This window comes from Passer montanus, unplaced genomic scaffold (genome assembly GCF_014805655.1).
Source record: "Passer montanus isolate IOZ18808 unplaced genomic scaffold, ASM1480565v1 scaffold150, whole genome shotgun sequence".
Classification (NCBI taxonomy): domain Eukaryota; kingdom Metazoa; phylum Chordata; class Aves; order Passeriformes; family Passeridae; genus Passer; species Passer montanus.
In genome coordinates this window covers 584,068-603,674 of record NW_024362052.1, presented here as the reverse complement: position 1 = coordinate 603,674, position 19,607 = coordinate 584,068, and the positions used below count along the sequence as shown (strand labels likewise).

Sequence of the window (19,607 nt, the reverse complement as noted above, 5' to 3'; positions counted from 1 at the left end):
AATAATTAAATAAAAATATTCAGCTGATAGCTTGATGTATGGAGGCTTGTGGGGTTACTTCTAAGTCATCATCCTTTTCCCTCAGCTTTGAGGAGTTGTTGGTCCTGGGCCTAGCAGGGGCAGATGCAGCTGTCAGCTGCATTACAGAGCTGTAGACACATGCATTTAATTTATAATTATTTAATTAATCAGGAGCTGTTTCAGGAATTGTGATAATGCACTTTTATCCTTGGTAGATGAGAGGAGGTTGTGTTGGGGGGTAGCAGTGAGGTTAAAAAAAGGTTGCATTTGGTTTTGTGCATTCAGATCAAGTTACCTTGCAGTAAAAGTTAACATCTTGTTTTACAGTGCAGAGCAGTGGGGCTTTTGTCAGGTTGTGCTGTGACTGTCTATTGAGTTTAGACACTGAAGTGTACTCCAGAAATACTGAGGGATTTGAAGAGTCAAGGTCAGTGGATGCCTTCAAGTAAAGCTGGAAAGCGCCCTTCTTCACTGGACAATGTCACCTGTGTGAAGGTGAGAGCCCCATTTGCAGATCCATGCTGTGCTGGCTGTGGTGGGTGTGCACTGGTTATGCAAACTGCTCTGAGAGCACCTTCTGGAGCTGAGGGCCCTTTATCTCCTTGTGCTGAGCCTCATAACCTACTTACCTGCATCCTCTCCTCTTGCCTGGATAAAAGTGTTGCAAGCTGTGCCTTGACCCAGTTTACACAGTGATGTACAGCAGCCAGATGATAAAGCTGAAGAGTTCCTGGAGCAAGATTTAAAAATGCTCACTATCTTTGAGATTCCAGAAAATGCCATTGCTTTAGTTCACAGAGTAGGTACTGATTTGTGATCGCACCAGGTTTTCTTTAAATAACTGCTGCCCACAGCTACAGGATCCTTACAGGTGTGGCTTTGTGTAGTCATCCTGACCTCTGCAGCATTAGGCTGATGATCCTCCAGCAGGGGTGTGCCCAGATGCTCTGGTATATAAATTTGGCCCAATGTTTGTTTCCATGTGTACAAACAATCTGGAATGTCTAAATTGTTAGTACCTAGGAAGATTCAAGAAGCAATTGGCTTCTATTGTGTTTGTGGCTTGGCAGCTATTTGGGGTTATGAGGTTTAAACAAATGAGGAATGTAGATTATTTTTTTCCCTCATAAATGACTTTCTTGAAAACCTTCCATTTTCTGTGGTAACCAACACTCCAAGAGGCTGACTGCCAAAAGAATAAAGGCTTTCTGCCACCTTGAATGTTTTTCTGCTAACCCAAAGGATATATAACTTCCTGGTTTTAGTTCAATGACAAGCTAAAACTATAGCTAGTGATCAACTGCTGAGTGATATATCTTGCAACTTAGATAATTTAACCTGCGAGTAGCTAAGGTACTTGTGATAAGAACTCAAGTTTGATAAAAATGCAGAAATGCTATTGTTAAGACTTTAAACAAAACCATCTTCATGCTGGAAACATTAAAATGTAGCAGTGATTGGGTTTTTTTTGTAGTTTTGGATGTTTGGTGGGCGTTTGAGGCAAGAAATACTGGACCAAAATATCCTGAAAGTATTTGTTGCCTGGTCTTTGTTGACATTGCTTTTTTTTTAAAAAAAAGGATCATTTATAGGTATATGAATAGCTTGCTGGTCATATTTCTGTGTGAGATTTCATCTGTGTGTACACTTTTTAAAGACTGAGAAGAGTAGTGATTTTCCTGCCTTCTCAAGCCCTGGAATTTTGAAGTAATAAAACAAGATAAATTATCCTTGTTTTTTCCACATCCCTTCCTTTTTGCATTAGAGATTCCCTAGCTACAAAGCACCAAATATTTTTTCAGCCCAACACAAATAAGGGGTGAAACCTTGAATTATTTTTCCTCCAGAAGCTTTCGTTTAGCAGAGGGCAGCTTGCAAGTGTGTAAGAGCTGACTCCTAGGATGAGAGAGGGCAACATGCTGTATTTCTCATTCATAATCCCTTGAGTAATCCTAATCCAGTTTTGATCTGTAGCCTTTATTAAGTGTCATGTGATAGAGATTCTTAAGTCTCTTCATAGCTGGGCAGTAAATAAAAGTGTCTGCACCAACTCTGGGTTGCACGTGCACAGAGACGTGGCCTGTTGTGCTGCCTGCCCAAGGGAACACCTTACTTTACTACTTGGATTCTGAGGAGGAGATTTTGCATTTGTAACTAAAAATATAGCATCAGAAAGCATCGATTTTTTGGGTACTGAATACAACCAAAATTTACCAAGTAGAGAGCTTCAGTTGTGTTTATCTCAACAAATCTATAAATTAGGACTTGGCAAGGTAAGTTGCGTCTTTTTCTTTAATTCTTTGGAACAGGGTGTTGTTTTCAGAAATAGCTTAAGGTAAAATATCCTTTTGTGTGCCACGGTGTATAAAACTGCATTTGGGAGTTTGGTCTCTGTAAATCCCCTTTTTTGGCACTACAGTAACTGTGTGGTTGTGCACTTGAAATAAAACACACTTCACCATCTTGCTTGCAGCTACGAGTGGTGCTGGGTCTGATGGGCACGTGGGCCATACATAGATATTTACTCTGAGGCAAGATAGGATCAACACTTTTCCTAATGCCAGCTAGCACTTTTATCCTTGGGAGAAGTATTTAATTGATTTTTAAATAATCTGTAGCTCTTAAACTCTTGCTTTTCTCTTAGCAGAACTTAAAATTTGTTTCCCTCCAACATTACTTTTTAGGTTTTTCTCTAGTAAACTTTCTAATCTGTTATGTCCTCCTGTTGCCTTCCATTTTCTGTTCACCTGTTCCCTTCCTTGCTGGAATGTCTGTAAAACTGTCAGGTTAGTGGGCATCCTGTTCATGATACATGAAATGTCATCTTTCCTAGGAGCAGGCTTCACATTAGCTCATTTATTTCTGGCAGGTCCTGTGGGATGAGCACCACATTCTACAAAGATCTATGAGGTGCACAAGTTCCCGGTGTGTTGGATTTGATTCAGAATGCTGTCCATTGCTTTGGGTTTGGAGAAGTTTAAATAATTAGGCTAAGCCAGGAAATGTACCTAGGCTTTTTTTGTTTGTGTTTTGGGGTGATTGACTCAAGTGGCCTTGTGCAAGGTTTCCTTGCCTGAATTTCATGGGGTACCAGATAGTGTTATTGAGCAAGTCCACCATGTTTGAAGAGTTGCAAGAACTGTGTTACCCAGTGGCTTGGGAAGTATATGGATTCTGGTTGCTATGTCTCTCTCCTGCCTTTGAAACATTACCTCTTGTGGTCAGGGAATGGTGTAGTGTCTTCTCTATGCGTGTGTGGCCTCCTCCTGAGGCCTTGGACTTGGTGTTCCACTGGTTGTCTGTGTCCATGTGGGGCTGTCAAATCCATGCCTTTTTAGTGGTGGTTTAAGTGTGTGTGTAGTGGCTTTTGTCACCTGGTTTTAGAGTGTGGGTGTTCGCTGGCAGGTGCTCTGTGCCATGGAGCGTACCAGGGACAGCCCCGTGCGATGGAGATATGAGGAAAACCTGTTGCAGTGGCCTCCTGATTGCACCAGAGAGAAGGAAGTACTTCTGCAGGAGAGGAGTGGCAGCCAAGAGCAAGATGAGGAAGGAGTGCTTGGTAGCTGGCTGTTTCCTGGATGGAACATGTTTCTCACCTGGAAGTTAATACAATCTGTACCTGAAGTGGTGCTGCTGCTCAGTTCATCCAGTCTTTGAGGCTGTGCCTTGATGGGTCCCTGCTCCTCTTCCATTTCTTAGGTGCAGGAATTTAGGAAGGGAAGGGTGTGTGTCACTGTTGAGTGGATGAGGAAGGATCCAAGGTAGTGAGCAGTTGGACTGGTTCTATTTCTTCCTCAGTCCTTCCAGCCTTAGAACAGATGTGATTCCATTGGAGCCTGATTTACTCCCGTGCGCTCCTTTGCTCAAGTTACGGCTCTGACAAAAATCTGAGGGCAACAAATGAAGAAGTTCTTGGCTCCAGCAACTGCTTGGGAGTGACCTGTTGATAAGCCTTTTTATGATATGATAATTAGGGCACACTAACACTAGGCTATCCCTCGCTATGGATGGCGAAAATGTGTTTAAAGTAGGGCTGTCCAAATAATAAATGTCTGTTTGTTTTGCAGAGATAGAAGGAAATAAGAGAAAAACTGTTGCCAAAGGTGACTTCAAATCCAAGGTCCCATTTTATTAAAGCAGGCAGGTGGTGCACCTGAATGCATCCTCAGCAGGCAAAGTACTGAACACCGTACTTGAGTGTTTGCTTCAAGTTTGTTCTCCATTGTTTTAAAAGTAACCTAGAAGTGTTCTAGTTCTTGGGAAAGGGGCCAATGCAGAATTGATAATTTTTATCATTGCTTCTCTGGAAAGCTAAAACTGGTTGAAATCCTCAGATCTGTGTTATTAAGTGAAATTTTTGTTGGTATAGGCCAGAAGTTCTGAACTTCTTCCTGAACTCTGATTTCTCTGGTACAGAAAGTTACAAACAAGCTATTTTGAGTTTTGTGTGCAATTGTCTCTTGAAGCAGTTAATAATCTGGAAAGCTGTCAGAGTACCTGCATTGTTTGAGCACAAAGAAGGTAAGGCACTAGGTAAAACTGGGTGTCACTTGGCAGTGATTTCAGGCAAGTTGTGACATTGATATGAAATGACACTGTTAGAATAAAACGGGAGTGTAGGTATTTTGCTGAGAGCATTGCAGTGTGCCTGGTTGTGTCGTTCACTCGTGGCAGTGTGAGGATGCCATTGTACAGCTGGGCATCCTGGACAAGGAGGAGAGAGTTGCAGCCTTTGCTGTGCTTTAGAACCTCCCCGTGCTGCAGGGTGGCTGAGCAGGGCTCACCTTCCTGAGCCAACATGGATCACTCACCTTACACAACACCGGACGTGCTCCTTCAATGAGCGTTTGTGCGGATCTGAGCTATTTTGAGAGGAAAGGCGTGTGTTAGGTGGAAAGAGATTGAAGGAGGCAAAAGGATTGCAAGAAGTGAGGAAAGGAGGACTTTTCCTTCTCCTGCACAGTGGTGCCTCTGTAGTGACTCTGTCCTGGCCCTTCAAAATACTTTGAGCTGTGTTCTTCTGACAACAACAGTCTTAACATTTTTACAAGCGTTAATTTCTTTCCCTCCATTTCTCATCTCTGTCCTCCCTGAATTTCAGGGGAAAATAAAAATCTGTTGAATTCTTCAGTGATACAGCCTGGGGCTGCTTTGGCAGTACTACGTGACTTTATTTCCAGAGGAAAAATGTCTATAGATTTGCATTCTGGTTACCCTCAAAGTGAGAGACTTCAGAGGTTGACCTAATCTTGCATTAGGATCTGTTTACCCTGACCAGAGCTTCCACAGCAGTAAGCTTACTAAAGTCTGGATGTCTGTCCTTTTATACTGGCAATTGATGGCATAATAAACTCCAACACTCAAGCAGATGCATGAGAATGAAGGCAAGCAGTGTTTAACAAAGCTGGTTGTTTTCTTCTGATAGCTAATTGTTACTTTAGACTTGCCTTCCTGCTAGCTGTGGTTAGATTAAATATCAGGTTTTATGTTCATCCCTCATAATCCACTCAAAATGAGTTATCCTTTACGGGATACTACATGAATATTTGTCTGCACTACAGAACATTTGTCTGCACATACTGCTTTTTAATGATTTTTAATAGTTCTTGATCAGTATTGAAAAGCTTTTTATATGTTTGCCAAACAATCACAGTACCTATTTTTATGCAAGTAGCTGAAGGTGCTGAGCTGATTCCTGTTTATAAAACTCACTGGAAATGTGAAGCAATGAAAAAGAAATATTCATCCAAATGTCTGGGAGTAGCTGCAGAAACCTGGTAGTGGAAAATGTACTTGGGCATAAGAGAAGCCATCTGATCATTGATGTTAAGCATTAATATGTTTAATTATAGATTCTTGGCACTGTGGAAAATGTTGCAGCTGTTTTGATTCTGATCAAATGGTCTTCCCTGCATCTCTTTTGTGGTTTTGGTGACATTGGGCCATTCTGCAACGTTGGAGCGTTGGTTGGAGAACATGGGATCTGGTAGTTCTGTAAATGTCCAGTACAAGTACTCCCTGCAGAAGTCTGAAAATGGTGAGTGATTCTTAGAAAAGTGATCTTATCCTGTTTTCCCCTGCTTGTGCTGTTGGGAGGTTGCATTGAATGTGTTTCTCCTCTGGGTTTTCTTTATGGCATTGTAGTGAGGTTCTGTTTTTCAGTATCCTGTGACAAGGTTCTCACGTGTCAGGCAGAAGACAACAGGCTTGAGGAAATAACAGCCGTTTAGACGAGGAGTGGGTTAAAATCCACCCAAGGCTAACCAGAGATGAAACAACACTTAGCACCAACACCTGCTGGATGGAATACTTGCTGGGTATGCAGGTGTTGTGTCTGCTGACAGTGAGACAGATGTCACCCTGCTGCTTCCCCTGGATTATTTTCCAAGGCTCTTACTAGTGCAGCCAAAATAAACCTAGTTACAAAGACGGTGAGATGGTGTGGCTACAAAAAGCTGTCAAGCAAAAGTATGCATTTTGTCTAATTACATCAGCACAGTGCTCTTAATCTCTCTGCTAATAACCCAGACTTGTCTGTGGCTTTCAAAGTTGTGGTGATTTATTTTTTGAAGCTGTCTGTAATGGTATCACTTCTGTGGGTGTCTGCTGTGGAACAAAGGACACATGGGGGGTAACTAAGTGGTGATAAGGAAGTTGATGAGGAAGACCTCAGATATAAGGAAGAGTTAAAAAGTAAATAAACAGTCTTTTCTTTGTTGTTTGAATCATGCAGCCATGAGCACTGGCAGAACAGTAGGACAGGGCAAACTGTTTGCAAGTGTTTGGAGAAGAAAATAAGGATTGAAAGTGGGGATAAGGTTGTGACTCACTCTTTTTTTTTTGCTACTGTCCACTATTGAAAAACTCTTTCTATTTAAGTAAGACTTAGCTGTCACCCATAGCACCAGAGGTCCATGGACTTTCCCAACAAATTCAGAGTTATTTTAAGATGAGCAAGTGTAACACAACACTAGTTACTTATTTGAGACTTGTGTATATCTGATAGCTCAGCAACAGTTTCCCATGGCAGTAAAGCTTCTCTGAATTTCTAGCCTTTGGCTCTCAAAACCCTTCAGATGTGGCTGTCAGCAGCAGGGCAGCTGCTTAGGACTTTCTGCCCAAATGCCAGATGTCATCCCTGTCCCCCCTGTCCAGGGTCTGAAGGCTGGTTTTAATGGACAATGTAGGAGCAGAGCTGTTCAACTGGCCCTGCCTTGGAGTGTAGTCTGGTTTGAGTGCTGCCACTTCCCTATGCTTTCAGCAGCTTATATGATACATGGGTTGGATCATCATAAAATGTGGCTAAATCTTTCTCCTCTCTGTTGATTTTTTTTTTCCCAAGCTGATACAAACACTGCCAGATATAACTCACCCAGGTAAACTGCTAAATTAGAATACCTGGCTTTTTCAGTTGCAGAGTCAGTCTCCATAAAAGCAGAGTAAAAACCAGTGCCTTGCCTATCTGGGACTTAAATGCTGTTGATGGTGATATTTATGTTAACTGTGCACTTGATAGCATGTCTTTCATTGGTTTAAGTTTTTACTGTTTCAAAGGTTTTGGTTTGCATTGGTATGTGCAGAGTTATCACAAGGAATTTTTTCAAAGCCCAGCAGATCACTAAGCATTTTCTCAGCAAGAAAGAAGACAAAGAATACAGAAGTTATTCCTGAGTAAAGAATTGCCAAATCTTACCTTCTTGCCCACAATTTCAGGCTGTCTTACACCCCTGCTGAACAGCAGCTGTAGATCTTTCTTTTTTGTGCTCTGCAATTTCCAGTGCCGAAAGAGAATAATGATTTAAAGGGATTATTATTTTCAATATATAATCCACTGACATACCTTCTTTAGGGAAAGGTTGCTGTTTCCTGCTGAAGTACCTGGAGGGACATTTTTTGTGTAATTAATGCAAGCTGATTGAATTCATATGATCTATATCTCTTGCCAGTGCAGCCTTTGGGTAGGGGTGAGGGATTTTCCTCTTTTTAATGAAGATTTTCCCACACACCTCCCATTGCTCTCCCTGCTTTGGTGAATGTGGCAGGGGAATACACTTTCTGCAGCAGGCCTAGTTCCCTGCCTCTGTTTCCCTTGGATTTTGAAGCTGGCTTGTGGATACAGCAGTCATCCCTTTTCCCCCCCTCAGCTAAAGATGACAGAGAAGCAGTGTTAGAAGATGTTTTAAGTGTAGGGCTCACAGGTCGGGGTCCAGAAAGGAACAGGAAGGGGTGCAGTGTAATCCAAAGAGAGATGCCAAGTAGCAGAGCTGGTCCAAGTGGGATCAAGGACAGATAAGGAGGATGAGAGATTCTAGAAGTAAAATTTTTGGCAGAACTTGAAAAAGGAAATGTGAAACTGCACCAATGTACTTTGCTTGAAATTTCCACTCACCCCATCTGAAATAATTTTTGAAGGGAGCACACTGGAATTGGGAGAATACAGAGGCTGTGTTTAAAAGATCAAAGGGCAGATAGCTATAATTTGGTGGGAAGCATCTGGTGTCAGCACTGGCTGTGGCTTGAACCTCAAACAGGTACCTGGAAATTGTGGCATCTTGTTCATTCTGTGCCATTAATGGCCAAAGTTCTGCCTCCCCTTTTTCACTGTGGGTGTAGTTTTGTCTTCATTTTATTGTAAGGTCACGGTTATGTTGATATTTATGCTACTGTAGAGTCCTTCTAAAGTTTTTCCACAACTGCAAAAGCTGAGGTATTTGGTGTAAAGAGAGGTAGAAAGCCCCCATATTTTTAAGGTTCTAGAAGGAAACTTGGTATCCTGCCTTCCCCCATCTCTTTGCATGGCCTCACTTAAATTTCTGGTTTCCTGAAGCCCCAGCACCTAGAGATGGTAAGAGGGACATAAAAATGATCAAGGTAGGTAGAAAGGGAGGACATCGTCTAATAATACTGAAGAACATGTTAGGGCTTTCAGGTCCTAGTAATTTGTTGTTAATGCTGGTGCTGAAGGAACTAGCAGCAATGGTTGGAAGTGCTTCAGAGGTCTCTGGGCAGGCAGGGTCAGGTCAACCTCTTCCAAAAAAGAAGAGGGTTTTTTTGCCATTAGGCACAAGAATACAATTGCTGGGAACTTTTTCCTGAAAAGGAAAGGTTCTCTTCCCTGTTCAGGGGTGGGGAAGGAGCAGTTGCAGGTGCCTCAGCTGCAGGCAGTGCTGCTCAGCAGGTTGGTTCTGTTCTTGCCCCCCAGCTTTCAAGGCAGCTGTCTTGATCCAGCAGTGGTATCGGCGCCACGTGGCTCGGCTGGAAATGCGCCGCCGCTGCACCTGGAGAATCTTTCAATCCATTGAGTATTCCTGTGAGCAGGATCAGATCAAGGTATGGTGCTGAGGAAAAGAGCAGGTAGGAAAACACATAGGAAGGTGGTTTCTGTGCCAGACTCTGCCTTTCTGGCTGCTGGCTCGTAACCCTCTAAGTGCTTCAGTGGGCCAGGGACTGGGTTTCCTGCCCCTTTTAACCTATTAATTCCCTGCCTGCATGTGTTGCATAAAACAAAGTAATGAACACCAAAAGCAAGCCCTAAGAGCCATTTAGGAGCTTTTCTGGTGTCTGAACACAACATGCAAGTCTATTTGGTTATGTTTTAACTTTGATTAAAATTCTCTTATATGGCTGCTTTGCTCTTGGGGAGAGAAAGAGCTCATAGCGTACTTCTGCATGTGGCTGAAGGTAAAGCCACTGTTTTGACTTCATTTCAAGAAAGTCAAAACTTAAATTGGTACAATGAGAGTTGCTGTACACACCAGACAGCACGAGGAGGGCAGAGGTAAAACATCCACAAAGATGATTATGATAGGTTGCTATTCTGTTGAATTTCATTCCGGGGTGAATGATGGGCTCTCCCTCTTCCCGCAGCTTCACAACTTCTTCAGCTACCTCATGGAACAGTTCACACCAAGCAGCAGCAAAGAGAGTAAGTTTGTGTGCTCTTTGTAGATGTGGCATCAGCAGCTCTGAAGGCTGCACCCTATATAATTCATTGCCCAGTGCTGGGCAATCTTCAGGATGGCACATGTGGCCAAGTCTCTGGAGTGGCAGCATCAGGATTAGAGAGTGAATTGTCTGGAGACTATGAGCTGTGTAAAGGATGTGGGGTAATTCCTGCTCTTAGACGCTGGAAGGAGGCATAAAGGTTCAGTATGTTTTCACAGAATCACGGAATGATGCACACTGCACATGGACATTTGTCTCTGCAGCCTTTCCCCCACTGCAAGTCTCGTAGCAGTGCCAAGCAGTACCCAGCATCCATGGCTGCAATTGCTCCTGAGTGCCAGCCTAACTAAACAGCTCTTCTGCAGCAAATTACTAGGATGGTACCTGGAGCAAATTAACTACTTTTCTGTCTGTTTATCTTTTTTTAATATTTTTTAAATCAACCCCATTAATCTGCTTCCAGGGGATTTTATCAGTCGCATGTTCATAAGTGGGGAAAGTTACAAAGAAGCAGAGCTGGAAAAATACTGTGACTATGAATCCATAGAGGTGCCAGACTCCTACACTGGACCCCATCTCTCTTTCCCACTCCTCCCTGACCATGCCACGGCCTTGCTGGAAGCTTTCCAACAGAGACAAGTAAGGATCCCAAAGAGGTACCATGCTCTCCCCTTCTCTGAACAGGGGTGTAGGATAGATAATTTGGTCTTAACTTTCTTACCAAGGTCAGTTGACTGGAGTATAACAAGCTGGCTGGCTGCTAAACAAAATGGGGTTGGAAACTATATGGTATTTCGTAATGCCATAGAAATGTTCTTCCTGAAAATATACTCCCGACAAAACTGAACACACTTTATGTAGGGGTGTACCAATATTAACCTGAATTTCATTTTTAGAGGGAAAAATGAGCAGCAGCTCATGTTGAGACTTTTCATCATTTTTGTTCCAATGTCTCAATTTGTAAAAACATGTAGGATGGCCCAGAGGGAAACAGCCAATTACAATGTTTTGTGCTATGCAACTTGGACTCTGGTTTAAAATGTAAATTGTGAGTTTTTTGATGAGCAAGCTGAGTACCACTCCAGAACTAACAAGACAAGCCTTCATACAACTCCAGTGTTCTGCTGCCATCCCTCAGCTGATGTGCTGAACTGCAAAATAGGCCAAAATGTCCCTTCTCCAAAGAGAACTTCTAACCCAAAGGTGTCTCATGTCTCCACTGTATTAAATGCCTCCACCCTGGCTTTGACCATATCTATCACTGCAGGACATGTGCAAACTCTGACTGGTTCAATGTGGAAAAGCTAAGATCTAGAGGAACAACTTTCTTACCTGTGATTTTGGGCTGGAATTTCTGCTGCTCCTGGAGGTGGTGTAGCCTAGTGGCTATAGCCTTGTCCACAAGGTGCTGGGGCTTTAGGGTTGCCCTGCCAGCCCTCTCAGTGCTGAGGCTGGGCTGCCTTGTGCAAGTGTCTGCCATCCTGCTCTTTCCCAATATTTCCCTCATTTTGTTTGTAAGCCCATAGGTCAGCACAGACTGCTATCTCAGGGACAATTTCTACCATCTGGGCTATTCTGGTGGAATCTTTACAGCCACAGTGGTGCTGCTCAGAGACCACTGATTTCCTGCTTTAATCCCTTTACTTTTTCCTAGTAGCAGCTCCATGCTCGCTATGTCTTAAACCTCCTGCATGAGACCAGGAAGCACCTCAAGCAGTTGCCAAACATCAGCCATGTCTCCACCTGCTACAGCGAGGAGGTCACCGTGTGTGGTGGGTCCCTTGCAGCCTCCGGGGTGGAAGGCTCCTATGGGAGGGTGGGGCAGAGAGAAAATGATAGCGAGAGCACAATGCCCCCCTCTGTACTGAATGTGGAACACAATGCTCTCTATAAGCAAAGTGTGTGGTGCCTTGAGAGGCAGCTGGGTCTGTCTGAAATACCCAGGTGGTCTTTTTTCTCTCACCCCAAACTCAGAGTTGTTTTACTAAACCACAGAAACCACATCCAGCTGAGGCCTGGTCACAAAACTCGGTAGTGGTCTGACCTGTTCTGTGGTCTGGGATTATTTAAACAACAAAATCCTGGAGCTTTTCTGGGTAAGCACCAGCGCGTGCAGGCAGATCCAGAATGTCAACACATCTTTCCATCCTATAAGTAAATTTGAGACAAAGTTTTTTGCTTTTTTCCTACTGTAATGTTAAAATGTTGAGATATTTCTGAAAAATACATAGCACAGACTTTTGCATGCAGTCAGCCTCTGAAAAACAAACCACTCCTTCCAATATTATGTTAAATGAGAATTAGATTGTAATTTTCAATGCTAAGCTTTCTCCCATATAATGACAATTTTGTGCCAGGTTGTGCCATCACAAGAGATAAATGAACAAAGCTTCTAAATCAGTCTTCAACAGATGGTGTAGGTTTTTTTACTGTCCTTTTCAGACTTCAGCTCAAGCCTTACATTGTGTCCTTTTCCTCTAGACTTGCACTTCCCAAAGTGTTTCTGTGGTGATTCATTTATAAAGGACCTAGTTTGTAGCAACTTACATATTGGTGTTTTTTTAAAGTTCAAGGTAAACACATTGTGACTTGTCTCTTTGTGCCTGTCAGGAGACTTACATGGCCAGCTGGATGACCTGTTTCTCATCTTTTACAAGGTAGGCACCAAATTTGGAGAGGGAGACTGTCCAGGCCTTGCAATGGGTATCCCATGGGTCATGTTGAGAAGTGTTTGCAAAATTGGGCCATTCATGTGCAATTCTCCATGTAAATTTGATTGGTTTTAAAATGGCTTCACAAATCACTAACTTATTCCCTTTGCTGACTAGGAAATGTGATATCCATGTCCATTTGATTAGTGCCAATGGGTGTTTTTCTAGTGCTGATACCAATGACAACTCTTTGTGACTGCCAGTTTCACTGCTGGGGCTCACAGGATAAAGATGAGCAAGGGTTTGCTGTAACCTGGGACAGGAGCGAGAGGCTGCAGCTGGTGGGGCTATATGAACACCTTGGAGAGGCTTCTCTGGTGACATCTGCCTGCATCTGTTCCTTGCTTTTACAGAATGGCCTTCCTTCCCCTTCCAAGTCCTATGTGTTCAATGGGGACTTTGTAGACAGAGGCAAGCAGTCCCTTGAGATCCTTGTTATCCTCTTTACCTTCCTCCTGATCTATCCCAAGGAAGTTCATCTCAACCGTGGGAACCACGAGGACCACATGGTGAACTTACGGTACGGCTTCTGTGCAGGGCTGAGCACCATGTCGAGGGCCTTGTGCAAAATCCCACTGAGCTTCCTTTCTCCTGTTCCTTTAGCTATGGTTTCACCAAGGAAGTGATGCAGAAATACAAGGTAGGCCTAGTTTGTCTCTCCCTTACCATGTGAGATATGCCTTTAGAAGACTTGATGCTTTATCTCTTTTTTCTTTCTCTCAGGTGCATGGGAAGAAAATCTTGAGGATGTTTCAGAATGTCTTCTGCTGGCTGCCCTTGGCCACCCTGATTGATCAGAAAGTCCTCATTATTCACGGGGGCATCTCTGACACCACTGACCTGGACATGCTTGAGAAAATTCAAAGGGACAAGGTAGGTTTTATTTCCCAGTTATTCCAAGAGACAACATTGTTGCTGATTTGTGGTGAGAAGATAATTTCTACATACCAGCTTATCTGTTAACAAGAAAAATACAACAGATGGCCTTCCTAGACAAGGTTGTGTTTAGGTATAGGCTATGGTGTGTTACTGTGCGTGCAGGAGCTGTGAAGTTTCTGGAATATGTGCTGGTGCTGAAGTAAAAATACAGTGATGATGAGACATTGTCCCACAGTTCCTTAGCCTGTTTTTACCCCCTAGATTTCCAGAAGGAGTTTGATAAATCATTTAACTTGTCTCTGCCTCACTCACCCAGTTGGGAAATACCCCTTTCCCTTCTCCAAATAAAATCACTACTCTTGCATTAATCATTAATGCTTCCTTTGCTCTGCTACATAGTCCCCATTGCAGATGAAATCTGTGTGGAGGAAGTAAATGAGGAAGAGTGAGATGTGATGGATGTGGTGCCCAGCTGCAAACCCGGGATGGCTTGTCTGAGTTCCCCATAGTCAAGCAGCAGTTGATGGCAAGAAGGGAGTGGGGCTTGGAGGCTTGGATCACTTGAAGTCTGCCAATGGAAGATCTTAGAGCTGGAGGTCTGGGTTTCATGCTATGTTATCAGCTCTGTTTCTCTCATACCTTTCAGTTTATTTCTGTGTTAAGGCTGAAGAAAAGGAAGGAATCGAGTAGAAAACCACAAATCCAGGCCATAAATGGGGAGAGCAACTCAGGCACTGACACAGCAGGGAATGAGGCAGCTCCCAGGTTATCTCTGCAGCCCCAGTCAGCCCAGGCTCCCAGCACAGCCAACAGGCTGGAGTTCTCCAGGTGGCTCCGGCAGACTGTGCAGGAGCAAATTGACACGTGCCGCCGGCTGGTGGACATCAGTGAGTCAGAGCCAGAGGAGCCCACCTATTCCAGCATGGTCTCCTTGAAGGATGCGGATGAGCCGTGCTGGACTTGCCAGGACAAGTGGAAGCAGGTAAGGAGTCTTAGCAGTGCCCTGAGCTGGGTGCACTGTGGGTGCCTCCTGCAGCAACTGGTTCTTCAGTAGTAGCGGCCAGGAAGGGATGCTCTGTGAGGCCAAGGGGATGTTTTGTTGGGTACCTTTGTTTCCTCCCGGGAAGAGCAGCTGGGGACTTCCTTTTCTTGTTTTTCCAGCCTGGGAGTCTCTTCTGTGCACTCTGAAACCACTGCTACTTAGTTGACGTTACCTGTGACCTTCCAGCGCTGCACACCTTTTCACTGTAGCGCTTTTCACTGTAGTATGTTGAAGTCAGGGTTAAAGGGATTAAGCCTTAGTCCACACAGTGGTTACTGAGTTAGCACTTGTATTTCTGGAGGCTGTGGAAGGTCCTGGCTAGAGAACAAAGGCGTTTTATACTAAGCCTGCTAATGGCCTCAGGATCTGCTCGTTGTTCTTGCCCTGGGATTTATGTTTAGGGATAGAGGAAAACAGGCAAGGCTCTTGGACATCTCAATGCTAGCAAATGCAAAGCTTGTATCAGGCCTAACTTACGCACATCCGTCTTTCCCCAGACACTTTGGATGTGCCTGTAGCTCATGGCCAATAATATTGCCACTTCTGAGGTGGCTTAGGTCTGTGACAGTCTTCAGCTGGAATGCAGGAAAAATGTCTGTTCCCTTGCACTCTGGTCATAGCAGCAGTCTAGAGAGGGATTCAGATACTGAGCTGTATTTGCTTAGTGAACTTTTCCAATCCTTTCAGGTTTTAGACATCCTCTGGAGCGACCCCACGCCTCAGGAGGGCTGCAGAGAAAATAAGGTGCGAGGTGGTGGCTGCTACTTTGGGCCTGATGTGACAGAGAAGTTCCTTGAGAAGTACAGCTTGCAGTTCCTGATCCGCTCTCACGAGTGCAAGCAGGAGGGCTATGAGTTCTGTCACAACCGCAAGGTCAGCTGGGGGTGGTGTGAAGGGTACTTGGGTTTCCATACTGCCAGGGAGGGGTTTCTGCGGGGGTGGCTTCTCTCAGTTCTGCATTTCTTCCAGTGGGGCTGTAAGCACATGCAAAATCCTTGAACAGGCTTATTGGGAGCTAACTGAAGTATGCTTCCATCTGAAGTCTTAGTTCAGGGCAATCTGGAGCCACCTGCTCTGCTGGGGACATGGCTGTGCAGGCAAACCGTGTCTGTGTGTGTGGTGCTTGAGAAAAGATCTCAACCCACTTGTGCCATGGCCCCCACTTAGTGCAGCTGTTCCTGCAGATGAGCTACAAAAGGGTGCTACTGAGCTGCTGCAGCCCAGTTCTGTTTTCAGAAGATGCACTGTCAGGTCAGTGGCTTCGTCAGGGCATGTGGACTCTGGAAAGTGGAATTGTTGGGAGAGAGCACAGGAAAATTGCAGAAGCCCAGCATGTGGCCAGATCCACATGTGACCACAAGGAACTCACACCTGCAAGGCTTCCAGGCCAGCTGCCACCTGTCTCTCCCTCTTCTCTATATAACATGGTGCTTTCACAGTCTGTGGATTCCAGAGGGGATCAGGTGTGTTGTTTACACATATATAAATATTATAGGATGTATTTACTGACTGCAAATGCCTTTTTTTTTTTTGCGATTAGGTGCTGACCATCTTTTCAGCCTCAAACTACTATGAGATTGGCAGCAACAGGGGAGCCTATGTGAAACTGGGACCAGACCTCATCCCCCACTTTGTTCAGTACCAAGCAAACAAGACAGCCCATATGCTCACTATGACCCAAAGGCAAGACTTTCTAGTTGCTCTCTATTCACCAAGTCAAAACTCCCAAAGGGAAAACTTTGTGAGCTTTTAGAATGTTTGACTCTGGAGATGAACTTTGACAACTTGATTTTCTAAAGAATAGCTCTACAGGAGGGATTAAGCTTTGTACTTGAAGGTACTGAGGAAAGCTCAAGGGTTGAGAAGGGATTGTTAAAAAAATTCTAAGGGGATTTTTCTAAAGCTTGCTGATTTTTTCAGCTCCTCTTTTCCATGTCAGGTTTTAACTTTTGACCTTTGAGGTTCTCTTTTGTGTTGTTACTTCACAAATTAATTCAGGGACTCGTGGTATCAGCTGCAGGGAACCGTACCTTGGGCATGCAGTGCCTTCTCACAAGCACTGAGATGCAGCTGTAGCTGTGCAGAGCAGTTGTGTGAGGGTCTGGGCAATCCATGGACAAGCCAGGTAGAGCACTGGGAGGGAAGGTGCAGTTTTTCTTGTAATTCATGACAAGTAATTCAAGTGCTTCTCTCTCTTCTCCATCCTCCAGAATCAGCAGAGTAGAGGAGTCAGCCTTTCGAGCCTTGCGGGAAAAGCTCTTTGCTCACACCTCAGCCCTCATCAGTGCCTTCAAGTCCTACGATGGGGACAGTACAGGTAACTCAGAGCTGAGGGACATGTGGGTTCATTGCCTGGTCGGATAGGGCTGAAGGGACTACGTTGAGTTTGTGGCTGCCTAGGAGACTGCTCACTGACAGTTGTCACCAGCTGTCATAGGGAGGCTGTACGAAACCTTGCAGAGGTCATTTGCTGTTACTCAGTCTCTGTGGATGCCTTGCAGTGACACCATAAAGTGGGGGTGCTGGAAAAGCAGGATGTCATTAGTCTAACATGCAGTAATTGAGGCTGGTCCTAGAAGAACTCCTTGCAGCTGGACTACTAATGAAGCCTTGGGAAAGATGACCTGGAACATGTGTGTTGTGTCAAATGAGAAGGGCTGGGTGTCTCTGGAGCCCCTTCATCCTTGGAGTCCAAAATCACTGGGAAGAGGAAAGTGAGGGATATCTTCAATGGCAGTTGTGTCTGTCAGAGCCTTAAGGAAGGAGCTGAGAGTTCTTACTTCTGGGACAGACAGGAGTGCTGTGTTGGTGCAGTGACCAAGAGGTGTTGCTGAGACCTGTCCACTGGTGGGTGGGGGAGAAAAAGGGAGATTGTGACTAGCAGAACTACTCATGGGGATAACTGCATTCTTGCTTTCTTCCCTGGCAGCAAAACTGTTCATAGGAATCCAGCTCAGTTGTTACAGCAGCTGCTAAAATGGGCAGTGGGCTGCAAACTTCTAATGAAACACCCAAAGTTAGTGTCTTGAATTTGTTCAATGTTTGCAGCCTCACAGCCTTGATTTGTTGCAATGATGAAAACCTTGCTGAGGCTTGGGTGGGAAGCGTGCGTGTGCCTGCACTGTGAAATAATGCTGTGCTGTCAGCAGCACCTAGACTGTGTCTCACTGGTTTAGGCCTTGTCTTTGCCTTCATGTGCTTTCCACTGCCTGTGTCCCAGAGCTGTCTCCCTTTTGTGTACAGGAAAGATCACTCTGAGCAACTGGGCGACAGCAGTGGAGTCAGTGCTGCGGCTGGGACTGCCCTGGCGAATGCTGAGGCCGCAGCTGGTGCGCAGCACTGAGGATGGCATGCTGGAGTACAAATCCTGGCTGGATGACCTGGCCATAGAGCAAAGGAGCCAAGAGGTAAGTACTCAGCCCCTTCCATCAAGGCATGATGTGAGCAGCTGCTCTCCAGATCCCCAGCATGTACAAATCAATTCTAGTACAAAAGGACAGTGGATGATTCCTCCATAACCTGAAATCACACTGAAGTTGATAGGAAGTCTTGCCTGAGCTCAAATAGTCCTGAGGCACCAGCCCATTTTTACAGAGATGATGGATACAAAATCAAAATTTAGATGTAGTTTTGGATGCAGGCTTGTGAGTAGGAGAACTGTATTTCACTCTCCAATTGGCAGTTTGTTAATTTTGCCCAGCAAATGCAGCTCTGCAGTGGTTCTAAAACGCAGCCTGGCTTGCTGTTAGCCCAGAAGAGCACTGTTGGGAAGGGACAAGCTGCTGATGGTCTGTTCTGCAGCTGCACAAAGGGTCCAGTCATCACACACCTGGTTGATAAGGCACTGCTGGCAAGTTCTTGAGAGCAAAAAATATTCCTGCTTGTGGAGACATCTGCAATAACAACTAAAGAGAGAGCACAGGTGTTAGAAAGATAAAAACTGTGATCGTGTCTTTCAGCACATCCAGTCAAGCTTGCTGGAAGTCATTTATCGGAACAGATCCAACTTAGAGACCATATTCAGGATCATAGACAGAGACCATTCAGGTAAGCAGGTGTGCAGGGGCTGTTAATCACTGCTTGCTGTGATCTCTTCTGCTTTGGAGTTTTGTTTAGTATGTATAGAAGTGTTTTTATTTAGGCTTGGGTCTTCCTGCTCCCTCCCATGCTTCAGGAATGTCCATTTATATTATGCCTCTTTGCTGCTTTAAGCTGTGTTTTAGCCAGTGTCCTCCACATTAGGAGACGTAGCTGCAACATGTAAAATGCTCCTCTCACAGGTCTCATCTCCTTTGAGGAATTCCAGCAAACCTGGAAGCTGTTCAGCTCCCACATGAACATTGAACTCACGGATGATGGCATTAATGACTTGGTTCGCAGCATTGACTTCAACAAGGATGGGAACATTGACTTCAACGAGTTCCTGGAAGCCTTCCGCCTGGTCAAACAGTTCCCGTCGTGAGAACCTGCCGAGAGTTGCCATGTCCCATGCCTTGATTTCTACAAAGCCAGGACTGTCCTACTAACCTAGAGTGTGCCTGCAGATGGCAAGCAGGGAAAGGGAAGGCAGGTGCCCAAAACAGACATCACTGTAGGCAAACAGCTGTGACCCATCTGGGGAAGCTAGCACGTGAAATAGATGACTTGCACTCCAATTCAGACTGCTTTTAAAAGAAGCTGTGTTTTAAATAGTTTCCTGCTCAAAGGGAAGATGCAACTTAGCTTTTCTTGTCAATGTGAGGAAATGTTACAGGTGTATTCAAGAGCAGTAAAGTGGAAGTCAATGTATTACTTGTAGGCAGTGTTTTTAAGGAGGTAGCACCTGTTTGATCACAGCTTTCCTTTTAATAAACCATTTTTTCTAGACTGCTGTTGCTTGGCTGTTTATTTCTTCTCTAGTTAACTGTGAGCAGCAGTGCTGTTCCAGTGATGACACCTACTTCCCTGCTGGTGTTCCTCTGCTGTGGTAAGCTTGTTCTGGAAGTTTGGAGCTACTAAGTACACACAGT

At 44.6% G+C, this 19,607-nt stretch overlaps 1 protein-coding gene across 1 annotated transcript; it reads left to right on the top strand.

Moving 5' to 3' along the window:
* Positions 1 to 155: 155 nt before the first annotated feature.
* PPEF2 (protein phosphatase with EF-hand domain 2) lies at positions 156 to 19,112 on the top strand. Its single transcript, XM_039701944.1, has 17 exons — positions 156 to 516; positions 5,874 to 6,058; positions 9,224 to 9,351; positions 9,889 to 9,946; positions 10,430 to 10,605; positions 11,624 to 11,738; positions 12,577 to 12,623; positions 13,031 to 13,197; positions 13,281 to 13,317; positions 13,401 to 13,550; positions 14,203 to 14,538; positions 15,286 to 15,471; positions 16,139 to 16,281; positions 16,809 to 16,915; positions 17,842 to 18,005; positions 18,558 to 18,645; positions 18,879 to 19,112. The coding sequence occupies exons 2-17, from the start codon at positions 5,998 to 6,000 to the stop codon at positions 19,058 to 19,060; spliced, it is 2,145 nt and encodes a 714-aa protein (XP_039557878.1). The 5' UTR covers positions 156 to 516; positions 5,874 to 5,997; the 3' UTR covers positions 19,061 to 19,112.
* Positions 19,113 to 19,607: the final 495 nt, after the last annotated feature.

Bases quoted from the DNA above. Each gene is read 5' to 3' on its own strand.
- PPEF2 (XM_039701944.1), top strand. From the start codon at position 5,998: ATGGGATCTGGTAGTTCTGTAAATGTCCAGTACAAGTACTCCCTGCAG. The intron at 13,198-13,280 runs GTACGGCTTCTG...CTGTTCCTTTAG, and splicing joins GACCACATGGTGAACTTACG to CTATGGTTTCACCAAGGAAG. The intron at 18,646-18,878 runs GTAAGCAGGTGT...CTCCTCTCACAG, and splicing joins CATAGACAGAGACCATTCAG to GTCTCATCTCCTTTGAGGAA.